Genomic DNA, 20,134 nt, shown 5'->3' on the forward strand with positions numbered 1-20,134 from the left:
ACTCAACTTAAATACTTTGAAAGTGGCTCAAAAGATTTTTATATATTGATGGCATTAAATTTTTTGAAAAATAAAAAAGGAGAAAGTTAATACAATTTTAAATTTTTGAGTTTTTGTATAGCAGTAATAAAAAGTTTAGATTTAAAATAACGAAAATACTAATTAAGTTATTTAAAATTCTAATCTTGTAAGTCTGATTTAAAAAATCTAAAAGTTTAATCTGGTTTAGCAGTGGGGGATATTCAGCATTATTTGTAAACAGCTTTTACTCCATATCTTGAAAACGCCATTTTAGAACTGTCAAAGGTAAAATTTTCAAACTTTATTATTTTGGAGATGTTGGGTGCATTTACACCAAAAGTCTAATTAAAATATCGCATTCCATTCTTAACATGTACATTTTTATTGAAAAAACATAAAATGGTGGATAGAGGGGGAAAATGAGTGAAATAAGGCATTTGTCCACGTGAAATTTTTTTTTTTTATTTCCTGAATTAGTCCCTTAAGTTTGGCCAACACTTTCTGGGATATGTGTTGTACCTGCTTCAGTGGACACAGTTATAGTGATGGTCAAAATTTTTTTTGTAGTGGTAGATTACTTATTTACCCTGATCAAAGATACTGTCAATCTATAAATTTGTCATCCCCTTATAAACTTCTTCCTTGTCCTAGATCCCTTCTTCCTTGAATAAGTGCTGAAGGTAATATATTAGATGTTGCTCTGGCTCCATCTGCAGACCTCTGAGGAGTGGCAATTCTGCCTATATATTACTTGCTAACTTGTGCTTTCTGAACAGGTATAGGCCAAAAAACCAAGCTCATGCTTAATGGGTAAATCATGACTTTAGTCCACTTCAAATACAAAGGGACATTTTTTACCACACAAGAGTTTCCTGGTGTAAATAATGAGGCAAGAAAAACCTTGAAAATATTGTTCTTCTATCCTGATTTATTCCTCCTTATAACAGATAAACTATTATGATTACAAATATAACAAAGATTATAATGAAATCATACACAAATTAATAGCATGGCTACATATATTTTACCATTAGAGTATACAAATAAATCCACCACCGTTTCCTTGTCATTTTTACAAGTGGGATTACCATTTTCATTTTCAGTTTTATATAGAATAGATTGAACATTTGTGTTGTATCACATAAATTTACCAAAAATTAACTTACTTTAGTTTTACAGCGGCACATATTTTGGATATATTTTAAAACCATTTCCTTTTTAAGCTATATGAATAATCAGACATGTGTTGTGTAATTCGTATTTAACAGTTGTTCAAAAGTCCAAAGAATCACTGTTATTATATTACTAATATATTAAAATAAAACTGCAGTTAAGCATTACTTCTGAAATATCTAGTTAATAGTTATTATTGCTTTATAGTTATTTTATTTCATTTTTTACTATATTGTAAAAATGTCTATGATCGAACGATTCAACCACAGCATTAATTATTTCCATGAAAATATTTATTCTTCACTCATCGATTTTTCTTTACTGTTTTAAAAAAAAAGCTAATTCTTTAATAACTAGTTTAAAATGAGATGAACTTTAGTATTTTAATTAGGTTTAAGTTTTTAATATTTATTTAGGCTTTTTAATATTAATGTTGTTTTTCTTTTGTGTAGTTGATTCGTAAGAATAAGATTCTGGAGGATTGCCGGACAGACATAGTTACAGCTCATAATGCTGCTAAAGACTGGTGTAAAAAAGCAAAAGAAGAGAATAATCCAGAATGTGTCTATATATTGCAAAAACTTATTGAACTTGAACATATAAACGGTTTTGTACTGAATAAGGTAAAAATCTTTTAATGTTTTTAATTTTCGGCATGGAATCTGATAAGAAAAATTATATTCAATTAAGTTATTATAACCGTATTACTAGGAGAAGTTGGTTTAATTTAATCTACTTTTAAGAGAAATTGCTTTTAATAAGTTCTTAAGTGCATATTTTTGAGAGCATACCTAAGAGTTTTTGTTTACTTCTTATTGTATCATAACAGAGTATTGTATTTTTGTTTATTTGATACAACCTCAGACTGCAGAGATCCACTTGAAAGATGAAAATATAATTAGAAATTTTTGAAGAAATTATATATTTTTCATAGTTCGCTCTAACAAGAAAAAAAAACATAAACTATAAGGATAATTTCTAACTGTTACTGGGAATGAAAGAATGTGGTCAATCACTTCATTAATGTATTTTTCTGGCAATTCTTGGATTTTATATTCTATAGTTTTCCTGCAGTTTTTTAGACATGTGTTACTAAATTATTCAATTCAGTGACTTCAATAGCTTAATTTCAAAGACCTAAAACCATTTATTACATAAAATATTTTTAAATTTGAATCATTTTATATAAATTATAAATCATTTATTTTTATCATACTTTCTGATTATTTAGAAACTACATAAAAACCATACAATTAAACAAAATTAAATTTGTTTACTGATAAAACGTTATTATTATGTTAATGATGACATCATTTAACTCATAAAGCTTATCTCTGGATATTTGTTTGATTACTTTATATGAAGTTTAGGATTGGATATTTTAACACTTTATTTACAATATATAGGTCCATTTATGTTAAAATTTAGTTAGTTTTGATACTGTTCTTGAAAATAAAAAAATCTATTACAGTGATATTGCGTGGCCAGAATTCAATAAACTCTAATTCATCTTTATTTTCAAAAAGAACTCCCAATTTAGTTTAGTAATAATTATTTGTATATTTGAATTTTTTTTAGCAGACACTTATTTATTCTTTGATTGTATCGTTTTGAAGTTTTCATATGTGTAGACAAGACTTTTTTTCCCATTAAGTTTGTATCCCAGTCAATCTGTATTACTTAAGTTCCATAATTTTAATTTTCTAGAGTAACCTTTCTGTATACTGGTTGAATCTAAATTTTATTTTTATTCTTATCCTCTATCCACTCATCTTCATAGTTTTATAAAAATATCACTTTATTTAAACTTTAATTATTTTATTAATAGTAATCTTAGAAGCTTCTTGCTTTTGAGCACTTTTTCTTTACTAATCTCATTTTGGTTTTTATCTTCTTTTGAATCTGTTTGTAGTATTAACTGCCAAAAAATACTGGTAATTTGCCACAAATTTTTGCTTGAAAAATGTTACTAAATTAAAAATGACAATACAAGTTTTGATTAGCTCACTTTCATTGTTTGATTTTTCAAATTTAGTTTTTTGAACATGGCACCATTTGGTATAACTAATATATATGATTTTAAAACAGCTTACTAACTTCCAATTTGAATTCCTCAAGCACTTTTGGCTATTCTGCCATCTTCAAGAGGATAATTATGACTAACATATATAAAACTATATAATCTTGCATAATAAAACTTTATACATACAACAGTTGATTGTCATTTTGTTAAATTTCATCAGAAGTTAAAGTTTTAAGTCTAAGTGACTATGTCTTTATTGTAATAGTTTCTCAATTGTTATGAGCCTTGTAAATTGTGGAATCAGTTTAGCCAACTTAATTATTATTGTTTATTATTTGTTTATACAAAATATCATCATCGAACTTAACCTGTTCATTCATTAATTTGTCATTATTTTTTGTATATATGGAATTTTTCGAGATTAAAAGTGTTATGATAATTATTACAGTAATCCAATACTTAAATAAATTTATTTGGATCATAATTATGCTTATTTTCCAATATATGTTTAGCAAAATTTTTACAGTTAATATGTTCCTCAGTTCTAATTAAAAATGATCGATTGGTCATACCAATATATCGTAATTCACATTCTTCACATTTCAGGCTGTATACTTCCTGTCCGTTCAAATTATTTTCATTATCATTTATTTGAGTTAAATAATTGTAGAAAATTTAATAAACTATATAAATCATTTAATCTAAAAACAGCATATACAACTAATAATAAAATCATAAATTATGTTAATAATAGAGATCCAACTAAAACTCAAATAAATGATAATAAATATAATTTAAACGAACAGTCTGACATGGACAGCCTGAAATGTGAAGATTGTGAATACAATATATTGGTATGACTAATTGATCATTTTTAATTAGAACTAAGGATCTTATTAACTATATAACAAAGAAATATAAAGACCGCTCAAATTTTTCAAAACATATATTGGAAAATAAGCATAATTATGATATAAATAAATTTATGGAAGTATTAGATTAGTCAAGTAATTATTATAGCACTTTTAATCTTGAAAAATTCCATACATACAATAACAATGACAAATTAATAAATGAACAGGCTAAGTTCAATGATGATATTTTATATAAACAAATAATAAAAAATAATAAAGTTGGCTAAACTGAATCCACAATTTATAGAGCTCACAACAATTGAGAAACTATTACAATATGAACGTAGTCACTTAGACTTAAAACTTTAACTTTTGTTGAATTTTAACAAAATGACTATCAGTTGCAAAATATATATATAATTTTATTATGTAAGATTTATTGTTTTATATATGTTAGTCATAATTATTCTCTTGAAGATGGCAGAATAGCTGAAAGTGCTTGAGGAAATCAAATTGGAATTTGATAAGCTGTTTTAAAATCATATATAATATTCATTATTTGATCTTTGTCTATTATTATTACTATTCTTTTTTTTAAAGTATTTAGTTCTTTCTATAGTGTCATTAATTCCTTTGTTTTTGTGGCTAGTATATAAATATAAAATTTTTTTGAAGACTGAATGGATTTCTACAGAATTTTCGAAGAACATTCATCTGACAAAAATAACATGATGGACTTTCTTATTTTCTGTACATTATTTCCTGAGATTGGTTTATTTGAATGCAGTCAAAATGAGACATTTTCATAACATTCCATAAAAATGAGTGCAATGTATCTAAATAATCCTTATCACATCATGAAACACTTAATCATTATTATTTACCTTTTGATCCAGCGTAATTTTTTGCCTTTCTGATTCACCATTCTACTCTCACTACCTTTTTTCTTCAACCAGTACTTCTTTGATGCTTTAATTTTTTTATTTGACAGCTTTCTGCCTTCACCTATTACATTTTTATCTTTTACTTACTTTAGTTTTGGATTTTAATCTATTATTTGGTTCCAATTTATCATCCAAAAACCTATTTAGAAAAAATCCAATTTTGATCTTTCACCCTTCTTCCATAAAAAGAGAACATAGCTTTTAATGGTCATCAATTCCTTACTTTTACTTTTAACAAATCCACTACGAAAGAGATTTTGCACTATTCAATTTTTCTTAGAATTTTTATTCCTTCTGTGCTAATAATGTTACTTCAATTTCAGTGGGTTGTAGAAAAAAGAGAAGGTTGGATTGCGATTAAAGATGCTGCTTCTGTGGCCTTTGTAGAGAGTACCATATGGTGTACAATGTTTAATGTACCTGCTGATAAGGTAGAATTTGTATCCTGCTATTTAAAATTTATGTTCCTAAAGATGACGGACCAGATAGATAATTATGTGGTTGAAAAATTTTTAATTATTTGTAACTCTGTAAGTACTATTGATTTAATTAAAATTGTGTAGAGTATTTCTAATTATGTTTCTGCTTACCATTATTGTAATCCTATATTATTTTTATTTTATATTATAAGTGCAGTAAAATTAATGTATTTATTTATTTATTTTCATTGTTGCGAATCCCCTTGAATTTGCAAAACAATTTGACGATGATTTAACATATAAGCCAACCTCTACCACCATACTAGTTTTACTATAGAGACTGACCATTTTAAATAACCGATTAATATAAGTAATTAGTATTTAATATTGAACAAATAAATTATTTTTCTTACAATTATTTATGTGTATGGAAGCAGTTTTATTCTTTTTAATTATTATTATCTGTACGTGTTAAACAAAAAAATTAACAGATGTAATTTCATATACTAAATGTACATCTTTTAGATTTTTTAAATTAAAGCTTTACCAAACAGGAACAATTCAGAAGACACTGTATAAAGGTACTTAAGTACCTTTATACAGTGTATTGTACACTGTGGCTTCTGAACAGTGGCTTGCATGAATCTATAAAAAAAAAAATTATTGTCCCAGCAAAAAGTGAGACAAACCTTTTCTGAATTTTAACTTTCTCAGTGCAACAGGAAATGAATCATGGTTAGTCCACCTATAGAGTAGCATTATATCATTAAATTGATTACAGACTTTAAAAAAGTCTGAAAAAAAGAATTGTTTACCATATAATAGTTTGTCAAAACACAGTGCTGTGAATACATACTTTGTGTTTATTAGCTTAGGCCAATTGAAATACAGTAATCACAAAAGAATGGTAGGATTTAAGGCATGAATTAAATAAAAACAAAACTAATTACAATTATATTGTTGTATTTCCATCTCAAGTAGTTGTTATGTAGTAAATAAATTTCAATATGCTCAGTCGATTTCATTATCCCCAGTCGATATTCATTTTCTTCCTGTACATGATGTAACATTTTTTTAATGATAATAAACTGCTTTTTAATTCATTATTTAATTGATTCAAGTTACTTAATATTTGCAAATATACAATGTTTTTAATTTATCACTGGAAAAAAATTCACAAGAGGTAAGGTTTCTTACCTCCAATTTCTTGGAGGCCTTCATTTTCAAATTGGATTTCAATTTCTTGGAGGCCTGTAGATTCTTCTTGATTGATTTATCTACCAATCTAAATTTTTCATTCAAGGTATTGCCTAGAAATGCATTAAAGTGTCAGGTACACCATCTTGTTAGAAATAAATTTGATGTATATTTTTGAGTTCATCTATTTGAGGAAAGCAATAGCTGTTTAACATATTAAGATAAAAATTTCCATTAATAGTCTTTTCAGCTGATAAAAACCCAGACACACAATTTTTCATTATATTATACCAACCATTAACTTTAGGTGTATTGTGTGTTTTTTAAAAATTAAATGTTGATTTTCAGAACTCCTTTTTATGAATTTTGTTTGCTTACATATCAATTTGGGTAAAAAGTATCTTCATCCATAAAAATACATCATTTAAAGATTATTAGTTTTTGCTAATTTTATCTAAAATTCCATTTTTTTGGATATTTTCTGTATCAGATGGTTTTATTTCTTGCAGTAACTGAATTTTGTTTGCACGTAAGTACAACCTTTCAAGTAGAATTTTATGAATTTGTAACTCAAGTCTTTGACAAGCGATTTAGTAGGACTTTTGATTCTAGATCGTCTAATTCATTCTGTATACTGGTGATCTTTGAGGCAATTTCTGTTTGAGAACAGATCCTGTTTCTTTCAACTAACTGATCCAGCATCAAAAGTTGTTTCCATTTAGTGGCTACTTTTCTTATATATATATGAAATGGACATTGAATTAAAAGTATTGACATCAGTTCAGCCTGCTGCAAAACATACTTCTTTTTCTTAAACAGAGAACACAGTAAACAAAGTAATACCCCTCAGTAACAACACAGAGACGGATGCAGAGGTTAAAATGACTTACACAAAATTTTTAGGTTGAGGCTTTCACTGCTGCTAATGTAATTTCTAAAAATCTCCCTAATACTTCCATATGAGCTACTGAAACCCCACCATTCTCTTGTGATGATCCTGTGTAGTAGTTAAAAGAAACAAAAAAGTATTTTTCTGGGGGCCAGCTTACAAAAGTTATGCCAAAATTCATAATAAATTAAACTTAACTAAACCCAATTAAATTAAATTTCTTTTGGATAGCAATAATTAATTTAAAACTACCCGAAAAATATATCTTCAGAATCTGAATGTAGACAAATAGTTTCCATTTTGGTTATTTGAAATCATGCTATAAGAAATGATAATACATAAAGCTCCTCTTACAATTGTCAACAGAAAATTACAACTTTAACGATAAAATTAATTCTACCTGTTGATAACTTTTGAGCCTTTACTTTAATTTTGTATTGATTTCTTTCAACTAATTTTATTTTACCCAATAATAGAAACAGATTTGATTTCTAAATTTTTAGAAATTCATCTTAAGTTCAACAATAGATACAATAGATATTTGATATTTAAAGCAGTTTTGCAAACATTTCCACCTATACATTATTTTGGCATTCACTTCTGTGCCAATTACCTTGGGACTACAGTCTAGTAGTTCAAGCAATTTCAATAAATATTCTAAATGTAACCTTATAGTAAACATACGTACTATTAATACCAATTTCTATATGCTGAGAATAATTTGGGATGATTTTTGGGAGGGCAAAAAGTTCTTTAATAAAAAAAAAATGTTTCCCTTTTTTCAGTATACTCATACTCCTTAAATTCCCACACTTGGCTGCATAACACATGATGTCTCTACATTTTGTATTAAATATCTTATATTTTGAACGTGGTGAATTACTGGAATTAGATAATGACCCTTCCCAAGTACAGCTTAAATTTATTGATACTCAATAAATTTTTTAAATGACAATGGAAGATAACATCAGCATTAAACTAACTCCCAGATATTTATTTAAATTTTCCATCTTTATATTTTTATCCTCAAAAAAATATTTTTCAGCCTTTGCAAGTTTTCCTTCTAAAAACCATAATTTTCAATTTCTCTAGATTGACCTATACCCTGACTTCTACAATAACTATTTTTTGAAACATTAATAAATATCTACGAAAGTATAAGGCTTGTACACAACTATTAAATATCATCTGCATATGTTAGCACATAAACAAACATTTCCCCAATCTGCAGCCTGTGTTGCAATATATATGTGTGTTAGGTGTTTCACCGATCAAAGTTTTCTGTGCTGCAGTTTTTGGAATAAAACTCATTAATTAACAACAAATTACATGATACAACTGTATTGTTTTTTAAAGTTTCTACATAATTCAAGCCTACTATGTATCTCTTGTAATTTTTAGGAAATATTTTGTTACAACTTTGTTACAAGTAAGTATTCTTTTTAGTTTCTACTTTTTTTTTAGAATAATAATTATCATCAATGTCATTGGACTGAACTTGTGAGAGCATCAGAAGCATATCTTCCTTTTGCTACAGATTGGTGTACACACTTAAAATTTGGATATCATTCAGACTGCAACAATAAACTTCAAAAACTAGGCATGATCAACCAATTAAATTCAGTTTCCTTACAAAAGGCAAGTACTAAGTAATCTAACCTGTTTGTTTATAATAATGTTTCTTGCTGTTTCCATATTTTTATAAATTACTTTCCAGCATTTGTCTTTGTCAGATAGATTCAAAAGTTTTCCATAAATTTATTAATATTAATTATTATATATTTTAGTTTTGAGTGTGTAAATCAATAAAATTTGAATATTTTTGAGTGAAGTATATTAAGGTTTTAAATGAATTAGTTGATCAGCAACAGCATTCTTAAAATTATTTCTTAATTTAGTAATTTTTTCACTGAAAAATTTGTAGTTACACATTGTTACATCTGAGTGTTCCTTTTTGTGGATATACCATATGTAGATGGATACATCCACATATGTTATATGATACATATGTATGTATCCACATACGTGTGCGGATATATTAACTATTCTATATTTAAGTGACACTAGTGAAAATTGCTTTGTTTGAGAGCAATGATGTAATTTAAAAAACATAGAAAACACTCGGAAACTACTTATAATTCATTATTTAAAATCTAGAACTAGATGGCTACTTTGAAACAGTAGTAATCAGTAGATAATGAGGAATTAAAATATTATATAAGACTAAATACTTAAAAAAGAAAAGATAAATTATAATGAAGGATAACAACAATAATAATAACAGTGACAGTGATATTGATACCAATATCGATAGCAGTAATAACTAAACTAAAAAAATATATATTGAATGCTACAAAATGATTATTTTTACCTGTGTCACAAAACAAAAATAACTTTGATAAAAATTAAAGATTTTATTAAAAATAACAATCAAAAGCATAAAATTAGAAAAAACTGTCTAAGCCACTGAAACTTCAATCTGTATTGTCCACAATGACCTGATACATAATGTTGGATAAGATAAAACTGTGTCTCAAGAAAGATAAAGATTACGTGATCTTAAAATCAGTCAAGCAATTATTACCTCACTTAAACAAAACATAAGATAGGAAATAACAATTTTTAGTCAAATTTATGTGTCAAAACATCAAATGTTTTTATATATATTGTAATATATTAAATAATATATAAAAATAATGTAATATTTATATTATTTTAATATAATATACAATAAATAATATGTAATAATAACACTGGTTAACAATGATTTCGTTACATGGTCAATATTTGCAGAATCTTATGTATTTTTGAGCGTAAATTCAGAATTTCTCTATAAGCCTCAAATTTCCCTATAATTTTGTTTATTTCCGTATAATTGTCTTTGTATTTTCCAGCTAGTACATGAGCATGAACAATGCAAGTACAATATATTATTTATTTATTTTAACAGTTGAGTTGCTAAATAAACTATAATTTATTTCAGTTTGAAAACATGAAAAATAAGTATTATTATTGTCATTATTTACACAGTAATAAAATGATTCATGTCATATTTTTTTCTAAATGAAATTATTTCACTCATTAGTCATACATTGTGCAGCATGTATGACTAAAAAATTATCTATAATTTTTGTTCTACAATATATTTATATAAAGGTAGGGGTTCTGCATGTACATCCTTTTTTTACATAGTCACCTCCCTTGTCAATGCACTTGGTCCAGTGGTCCACAAGCTGCATATTCCTTCCAAGAAGAAGATTTTTGGTTGGTCACGAAGCCACTTTTACATCTCTTCCTACATGTCTTAGTCTGTGGAAAATCGACGACCTCGCAAAGTATCCTTGAGCGGCTCAAACAGATGAAAATCACAGGGAGCAAAATTTGGGCTGTAGGTAGTGTGTTCCAGTACCTCAAAATTCAACTTGTGGAGGGTCTGAATGGTGTGGTGAGCCTGTGCAGGCAGGCATTGTCGTGTAACAAAACCACTTTCTTCTACAATAGGCTTTATGGAAGCTGAGCTTGTTGTGGATAATTTGAGGATAGAACCAGGACTGATATTCAAAGAAGATCTACCTCATCAATAGTAACTTGCCAATTTGTCAGAACCGTCTCTCAAGCTTGCTGAATCTTGTCATCTGGGATGGTGGTTGAGAGGTGTCTTGCTCACTCTTTGTGCATCACGCTGGTTGGGCTACTTTTAAACTTCTTAGTCCACATTTTTATTTGATAAGCAATTTCCCTGTACTGTGATAAAATAATGAATTTCATCCCTTTTCACACCCTCTGACTAGAGAAATTACTGCTTGTTGTTCCTCATTAGCGCAAACTGTTAGTGGAGTGAACATGTTTGCATGTAACAACTAGAAGGCAAATCATACAATCAGGATAAAATTCCACACTCATGACTACAGTTGTACCAACTCTAAGCATGCATTTTACAGAAGGCAGTATGACAATCTTGAAGGTGTGTTATGGTGAAAGTGTAGATAATTTCTGACTTGTCCTCATATGAATTTTGTTTTGGTGACTCAGTGCTGGATGTAATGCTGTAAGCAATAAACAATATTTCATGCTGGCTAATAAAAATCTCAACTACATCAGTTAATTGTAAACTCTGATGCGTGAAACATTTAGCGGTGCAGCTACTCCTGCATCACTAGAGTGATATATCTCCAGTGGTAAAAAAATCATTTAAACTATATTTTTTTACAAAGTAGATGATCAGGTCAGGTCCTGGGCTAATATTTTCTGCAATGCATGTGTGATGCTGTTGTCTGGGTAGTTTATTTTTTTTAATTGATCTCGTCACGTGACATTTGCAATACTAATGGTTTGGAAAGAACCAAAGGATTACTTCATGAACTGGTATTTTTGCATAGCAAAAAAATATACAGTTAAATATCCTGATATTCCTTCTGCTGTAAGACTTGTACTTCACAGTCCACTGTTTCCAGTCAAGTATCACCAAAAATACAGGAATTAGATGAAGATGAAGCTGTTGATATTGATGGTTGTTGGGTAAAGCTAACAAAAATAAAAGAACACACAGCTCGTATTTGCCAAAAGAAATTGGACTTTAATTAGAAAGAAAACAAATGAACTTATGTTAAAATCATAACCTTAAAAAATTAAAAGAAATTATGAAATTAACATAACTTAATGGTACTTAATAAATATCAGCTGAATCAACATATGAACAATGATATTAAATGAGAAAATACATGAATAAACATTTTTCAAATACACATTTTGAAAACTACAATTAACAAAGCCTGAAAACAAGAGAACATAAAAAAACTTATTTTCAATTAGATACTTAGAAAAACATAACATCAATAAACATAGTATGACTGGAAAACTATTGCATTACTGACATATGTTTTAATATTGAAAAATTGGCAATGAACAAACGTCATTAACTTAGACAAATAAACTACAGTAAATCTTATTATTAGCACTGGTCATTTCTGAATTATGAACATCATCATACTTAACATTAAATAATTAATACATCAAATTCTAGTTTAGTGTAGAAAAAGGCCACAATAATATTCTAGTACAAAAAGAGTTAATTACAATAATCAAATTGAAATAAGTAATAATATAAATAGAGTTCATTTTATTAAATAAGCATTCTTGAAAATATAAAATTACAAAGTCCTAAAACATAACTGCCACACCAGGAGTAACTTGCTTTAGGTTAATTTTAGGGCAGTGTTATGAATACAGCTCATGAGTAGAAAAGGATTAATCACGGCGATTAACAAGTTACAAGAATAAATTATAAAGTTAATTACAATAACAAAAAGTAATAATTAAACACGTAAAATAGGTAAGTCACCTATCATGATTGCACTTAAGTGAATAAATGGTTTTTTAAACTAAACTTGAAATCGAAAGGCATAAGGTATGATGAACAGAATGTTCCACAAATTTTAATGATAAAATAACTGTTTAACGTAATAAATAGTGAAAACTGAACTTGCCTGTAGCACACAAATATTAGCAAGAGACGAACTCGTGAATGAAGGTAAATGAATACATACAGTAATCCTGGGCGTAGTCCGCAGTAGTGTATCAGGAATACAGGGGTGAGACGTGGTTTAGAGGTAGACTAATACGTAGCATCTCAGATATGTAGCAACGAGTTTGGAGATTCTGCATCGATAAAATGTAATCAGCAGCTCGAGAAGATTCGGCGTCGATAGAATTGGCAGCTTGTAGTGATTGAAAACTTTCCATAGAAACGTAATGTAGAATTTTAAGAATAACTTAACGAAGAAACGAGTAAAACAAAACATACAGATAGGTGAAACACTGACGAGTAGAACTAGAGAAAATTTCGACAGAGAAATACCGCAACATTTATAAGAGTATGAAGAGGATGAAAGTTAACATTATACGAGAGAGAGAGAACATTGAAGCCTGATCCTCCAAGGCGGGAGGACCAGGATCCGCACAACATGATAGTCAGGACTAGAATGACCAAAGCTGTCGTGGTGAGAGGTAGGGGAAGAGTACAAAGCAATGGACAGAAGAGTGTGTGTGTGTGTGTGTTGACAACAAGAGTAGTGTCTAAGTGTTAGTATGAGAACGATTAGAGAAAACGTGTGCAATTCGGGAACGAAGACATAACAAAAATAATTTACAAGCAAGTAGACCACTAAAGAATTACGTAAGAGTGTTAAAATAAATTTCTGAATTCGCAAATTGAAGAAATGACATCAGGGTAAACAAAGAGAAATAGACTTCTAGGAACTATGGCAATATTGAAATTGGTTGAGAATAATAAACATTTAAGAATAATATATATATATTATGACTAAACAGCAATAAATAATGCGAGATATGAAATACGTTGACACCAATACGATGATGCAATCAGCAAGTCAAACTGGAGACTGAGAGAAATGATATCGAAAACAAACCCAAACAACCTATTTAAAAATACACGTAGATAAGCCTTACAAAAATGCAAAATAAAATTACCAAGCCTGTAAACTACAAGATTCGACCATAACCTTGAATTCATTGGAATAAAACGACTTTACGCAAACGGCGTAAACAAAGGTTGTATAAATTTATCAGATAATGAACAAAGGAGAGAAGCAAACTTTTTAGAATACAAATACTTACCACATGTAATTAATTAGTCAGAATTAAATGATCTCAATTTATCTGAGTTCCAGTTTGAATCCTGGCCAGAGATGGCATTTTTCATACACTACAAAATTTCCATTTCATATTCCCAAGTACAAGCTTCAAGCTTACACGATGAATTAATCATACAAAAACAAAAGAAAAGAAAAATGAGTGCTTTTCATGTCAGGCAGTGTGAATTTGAACGTTTATTCTTCCACTACAAGAACTTAATTTACTTTAATGAATGAAATCTTTACTAGAAGCTTTGGGACATTTGCACCATCCTGATGAATGGCATCTTTTTGTAGACTCCTCAAAGCAAAGTTTTAAAGGAGCCTTTCCTCATGTTGAAAATAACATCCCATCATTCTCTTTAGTTCATGTAGCTCACCTGGAGTCTTACGAAACTTGTGTTGGTTATGATTCATTATGTGAATGTGGCTTTCACTTTCTAGAAAACAAGTACTCTAAGTGATGCTAAGATAAAGAAAGTTACATTTTTTGGACCACAAATTAGGAAATCTTTTTAAAAAGTTCTAAATATTCCTTGGGAATCATAAGACAGATGATTTCAAAGAACGTATTACTGATTTTCTCAAAAACTATGAAGCACCTGAATGTATTAAGTCATTAAAAATCCAGTTCTTAGATTCTAATCAGAATTTTTACCTACTGTAATGGAGCTGTGAATTATAAATATGGAAAACACTTTCATCAGAAAATATCCACCATGTAAACATGCTGCTAGTGAAAATGGAACCAAAGAATGCTGACAGAGTACTCTGGAAATCTCAAGACTCATGTACCAACAGCAAACTACACCACAAAACCCAAAAGAGGTAGATTTTACACAGGTAGAAATTGTGTATATAAGATTATTATACTACCATCACAATACTTTTTTCTTTCAACAAAAAATAATAATTACAAAAAAAGCTATGCTTCATAGAAAGGGACCCCTTACGTATTTGAAATCACCATCAAAATGCTTAAGATTCAGTTACAGACATTATTGAAACAAAAAAAAACAAAATTTTATTGTGCAATGTAGGCCTAATATACTAAATATATATATATATATACATATATATATATATGTATATATATATATATATATATATATATCTCCTAAATATATTAGATATTGGTTGTTACCATTATTAAACAGAAGTCTGCATCTTTGATACACAGTAATTTTTCCCAACTATTTGATTCCTGTTTGTTGTGAATTATTTTTAAATTTTAGTTTTGTATAAAATGATTTTGACATGTCTAGGTTCATGTAATAAGCAGTTTTGGGTTACAGCCAATTTCTCTGCTGTTCTGGTTTTATAATTTTATTTTTATAGTCAATCTTTTTTATTTAAGTTTGTCTTAGAGATATATAATTCCTGTATAGCATAATTTCAGTTTACGATACTAAATGCTTTATTTAGCTATGCATTCTCCTTTGATAGATTTGAATTTGTCTTTAATGTTTTCAAAGATAGACTAATTTCCTAGATGTACTACGGTTAAGGTAGTGATATCTTCTTTATTGTGCAAAATATTTATTTTCAATTTCTTTTATTGATGACATTTTTTTGTTACCCTATTTTTTTTTATGTATAAATAGTAGCTTATATTAAGAAGAGGAAGAACAGATATTTCAGATGATCATTCTTACATATATCAGTTAAATAATTTTACAATAAAACATAAAAAAAAAAAAACTAGCTAGGCAGGATCAATATAAAATTTTTGCATTTTAATTAATATTGCTTGTTCCACTTTTTAAACATATAAATATGGGAAAGACATGACCTGAACAATATTGCAGAACACCTGGAAAATATATTAGGGAATAGCATCTAGAGAATAAAAATACATGAAGTAAGAATATATATTATCATTTTAAACAATATTTTAATAATGCAGATTTGGTAGTTCATTATAATTAAATAACTGCAAGTGTAGTTTAACAATGAAAAAAAATCATGATTAATATGCTCGGCTGATAAATTTTGCACATATATGCAAATCATGGGAATAAAAAGAAATATTGGAATGAAATAAAAAATGAATAAAAGTTCAATACCTTAGCTACAAAATGCAGTATTTATTTTTCAATGTAATCCCCGTTTACAATGAAACTCTGTCACTGAAAAATTCTGGCGGTCTTTCTCGAATCCAAGTGGCCATAGCTTCCTTCACCTCATCGTCGGTGGTGTAACGATTACTTTTGAGATCCCTCTTTAGATGAGAGAAGAAGTGGAAGTCGCACAGAGTCAAATTCGATGAGTATGGCGGATGCGGAATAGGCTCAAACTTGGCAGAGAGCCTCTGCAGAGGCATGCGATATGTAAGGTCGCGCATTGTCATGTTGCAAAATTATAGGTATGGTGGTCTTTCGAACGAGACATACTCGTCGTCTGAGATGTCTCAATGTACCATTCGGAGTTCACATTCGTCCCATGTTCCAGATACTCAGTCACATAAACATGTTTGGCATCCCAAAATGTGGTCAAAAGGAGTTTCTTCGCAGAGGATTTAGTTTTGAATTTTTGGCGGTTCGTAGTGTCTGTATTTAATGCTTTGCCATTTTTCTTTGGGGTCATACTGATGTGCCCAACTCTCATCTCTGGCTACAATTTTGAAAAGGAAGTCGTTTCCTTTTGCACGATAGTGCTGTAAAAGTTCTTCGCAAACATTCGAACAACGCTGTTTGTGTTGGTCTGTCAGTTTGCGTGGTACCCATCATGCACAGATTTTATGGTAACCCAATTGCTCAATAATATAGCCTACTTGTTCTTTAGATATGCGTAATTGAATATCGATGCGTTGCTGAGTGATTTTGTCACTCAGCAACTTGTCACTTTGAAGCAAATCGTCCACCTCCTTTTGATGTTTCTCGTCAGTCACAGAAACTGGTCGTCCACTGCGAGGTGCGTCCACAATTTTCGCTTTACTAGATTCACATTTGCGAAATTTCAACGCCCACCTATTTACAGTTCTCCTGTCGACAGTTTCACTACTGTAAATCCCTTTTAAACGATGAAAAATATTTGTAGGACTCAAATTTTCAGCTGTTAAAAATTCGATCACTGCGTTTTAACCGTGTTGACATATTGACCGTACTCAACTCCATTTTAACTGCTATTAAAACAAACTGGTAAACGGATTTCAACACATTATCGTCGGTTTGTAGAGAGGGATTTTAGCTATCACGTGCTGCCTCGCCCAACTCGGTAGTACCTTTTGTCTTCGTGTAGCACACTAGTGTACAAAATTTATCAGTCGAGCGTCTTATTCTTTATTTACAGAATTTGACAGACTTAAAAGTTGCCCTTAGCTTTATTGTATTCTTTTATAAATATGGAACAATTATATATGAAAACCGCTTCTTATAAAAGTGGTTTTTCTTAATATTAATGTTTTACCCTTTATTAATGTTTCATGTTAAATGGTTTCATAGTTTTTTTTTGTACAATTTTTGACCACCTGGGGGCACTCGATATAGCTGTGAAGCTTTAACCTCGACCACCCCCGAGTGACGTTGCAGCAGATTCCCCTCCCTGACTCGGCCTTCTCTCAGGCCCTCATCGGGGTTCCCCCTCCCCCAAAACACAGGAACGACCCGACTCACCACTTCTGGACATCCCAACACCACAGGAGGAAGACACCACCTTTTGACGTTACCGGTCGTCACACCACCCACACCGTTTTGAGCTATGAGGGTGTTTATCGGAGGTCATCTTTAGACCCTCTAACTGATTACATCTCACAGTCATCAGCCAGACCTTGGTCGGGATGTCACCGATGTAAATGCCTCGTCATACATTTGCATCAGTAAACTACAAATCAAATTTTACCTTCACATTGGCCTCAAACGGACATCTTCACATCCAACCTAATATGATTCCCTCAAACTAACTGACCGAAATAGCGGAAGCGCGGACCCCTAGTCCAGATTTGACAGCAACGTTCCGTGACTATGAATGCCTCGGAAAACGAAAGAGTTGAAAGATAAATCAGTGCTACACTCATACCAATCAAAATTATGTTTTATGTTACATAGAAATTCAGTCTTATACCCAATTAGGTCGACCAATTTAGGTTACCTAACAAGGGGAATGTAACCAAGGGGTCTGCGCAGGACCCGGGGACAATCCCTGCATATATAGCGTCCAAGAAGTCAGCCACAAAATCAAGCAAAATAAGTCATCAGGAGAACAGGTGAATATAGGCAATCATCCAAAAACATGAGTGAACAAAGAACTCCACTCCCAAGAATGTCAACTGCAGCCATCCTAATCTGCACCCTATAGCGCCGCCTCTCGTCCTTTGGTCACCAAGATCTGCGAGGCCTGCCTTGCAACTTCTTGCCATTGGCTTTTCCCTCCAACCAATGGGTCTATGGTGATCCAACCAAGGCTTGACAGCTGTTTAATTCCTTCTCACCACCGTCACTGGAAGATTACGTGCTTATGGTGTCTTCCTGGTCACAATAGATCCAGTTTAGAGTATCTCACCTATCAAATCAGAAAAGGTATATGCCGAATTCTACATGTCCGGAGAGCAGTTGGATGAGAAATTGGTTCATCTCCCAAAACCCCCTCTGGATCCACGGCTCCAATTGCGGTTTGAGCCTCCTTGTCCAGCCACTGTTCTCTGATGCAGCCCACTTTGCCTGCCACTCCTTGTCATGCCTCCTCCTGGCTTCTGCCTTCGGGGTTCCCACCCATACTGTCTGTAACTCAAGTGAGCGGAGATGAATAAATGGAACTCTGACTATCACGCATGCCGCCACCCTGATAGTCCTGTAGGCAGCAATCACCCCAATATTGGCCCAACACTGGAGAACCATGCAACATTCCTCCTCACCCCCAGCACTGCGAACGAAGCTGGAACCGCATATAACAAGACCGAGGTCACCATGGACAAGAGCACCCTCCTTATGCTCGCCCATGGTTCCTCCCTTTGTTAACAGGCGCCTACCAAAGTTCACCAGGACCCGCTCCACCTTCTTAGTGACCTCCTGAATATGGAAGGAAAAGCAGCCAGACCTATGCAGCCACACTCTTAGATACTTCGTTTGAGTAACCTCCTCCACCGTATAGCCGTCAATCCTCACTGACATCTTGTGTAGCTGCCAATGACCCATCAAGGCCACCATAGTCATCTTCTGTAGGGCCAGCTGCAAACCCTTCCTCCTGAGCCATGCACTCATCCTCCTCACCGCCGCATTGGCAGCCAGCTCATTTTAAGGTATTTTGAGAAATATTTTTAATAATTAAATTTAGTCATCATCATGCCATCTTTGATATGTAATTTTAGAGCATTTTGAAGATTATTGAAAATAATTGTTTGCTTTTATGTATTCTATTTCAGTATATTTTAAAAGAAATATCGTGGAAAACTATACCAAACGAAGTGGAAGATAGTTTAAAATTTGCAAGTAAATGGTGTTCAGAATTTAATAGCAATAGTTATTTGGAGTGTATAGAACCAATTCTACAATATAATTTAATGGAGCTAATCGATGAAAATGTTATGATTTATGTAAGTTCTCATTCTGAACTACTATTAATTCATTACTGTGCTAGTTCACTGAATACTGTTAAAAATGCATCTTAAAAGTAGTCTTGTTCATAATGCTGAATATTTAAAATATCAATTCATTTTTTCATTTGTTCTCTCTAAAATTATTTTAAATAAATTTAGAACTTCACATTGTGAACAGTTATTATAAATCAAAATTATGGAGTCGTAAAGGACCCACTATATATAAAAGAAACATAAGAGTACAACAGCAAGTTTAAAAATTGGCTTGTGCCAGTGCACAGTATTCTCTTAACTGTATTGAAATATGTATGTATTTTGAAACAAAAATCCTGGATATTTAAGAAAAATAAAAACCGCAAATTATTCAATTATGCAAATATTATTTATACCTTGTTATACTACATATAATAGCTTGGAAAATAAACAAA

General features: G+C 30.6%; 1 protein-coding gene across 1 annotated transcript in view; it reads left to right on the forward strand.

Moving 5' to 3' along the window:
- LOC142334470 (uncharacterized) overlaps positions 1-20,134 on the forward strand; it is a 712,180-nt gene that overhangs the window by 297,419 nt on the left and 394,627 nt on the right. Inside the window, exons 49-52 of the mRNA XM_075382526.1 lie at positions 1,647-1,817; positions 5,339-5,545; positions 8,985-9,158; positions 19,533-19,703. Of these exons, the coding sequence (XP_075238641.1) occupies positions 1,647-1,817; positions 5,339-5,545; positions 8,985-9,158; positions 19,533-19,703 (723 nt within the window). The remainder of the gene's footprint in view (positions 1-1,646; positions 1,818-5,338; positions 5,546-8,984; positions 9,159-19,532; positions 19,704-20,134) is intronic.

Source organism: Lycorma delicatula, chromosome 1 (assembly GCF_047948215.1).
Source record: "Lycorma delicatula isolate Av1 chromosome 1, ASM4794821v1, whole genome shotgun sequence".
Lineage (NCBI taxonomy): Eukaryota > Metazoa > Arthropoda > Insecta > Hemiptera > Fulgoridae > Lycorma > Lycorma delicatula.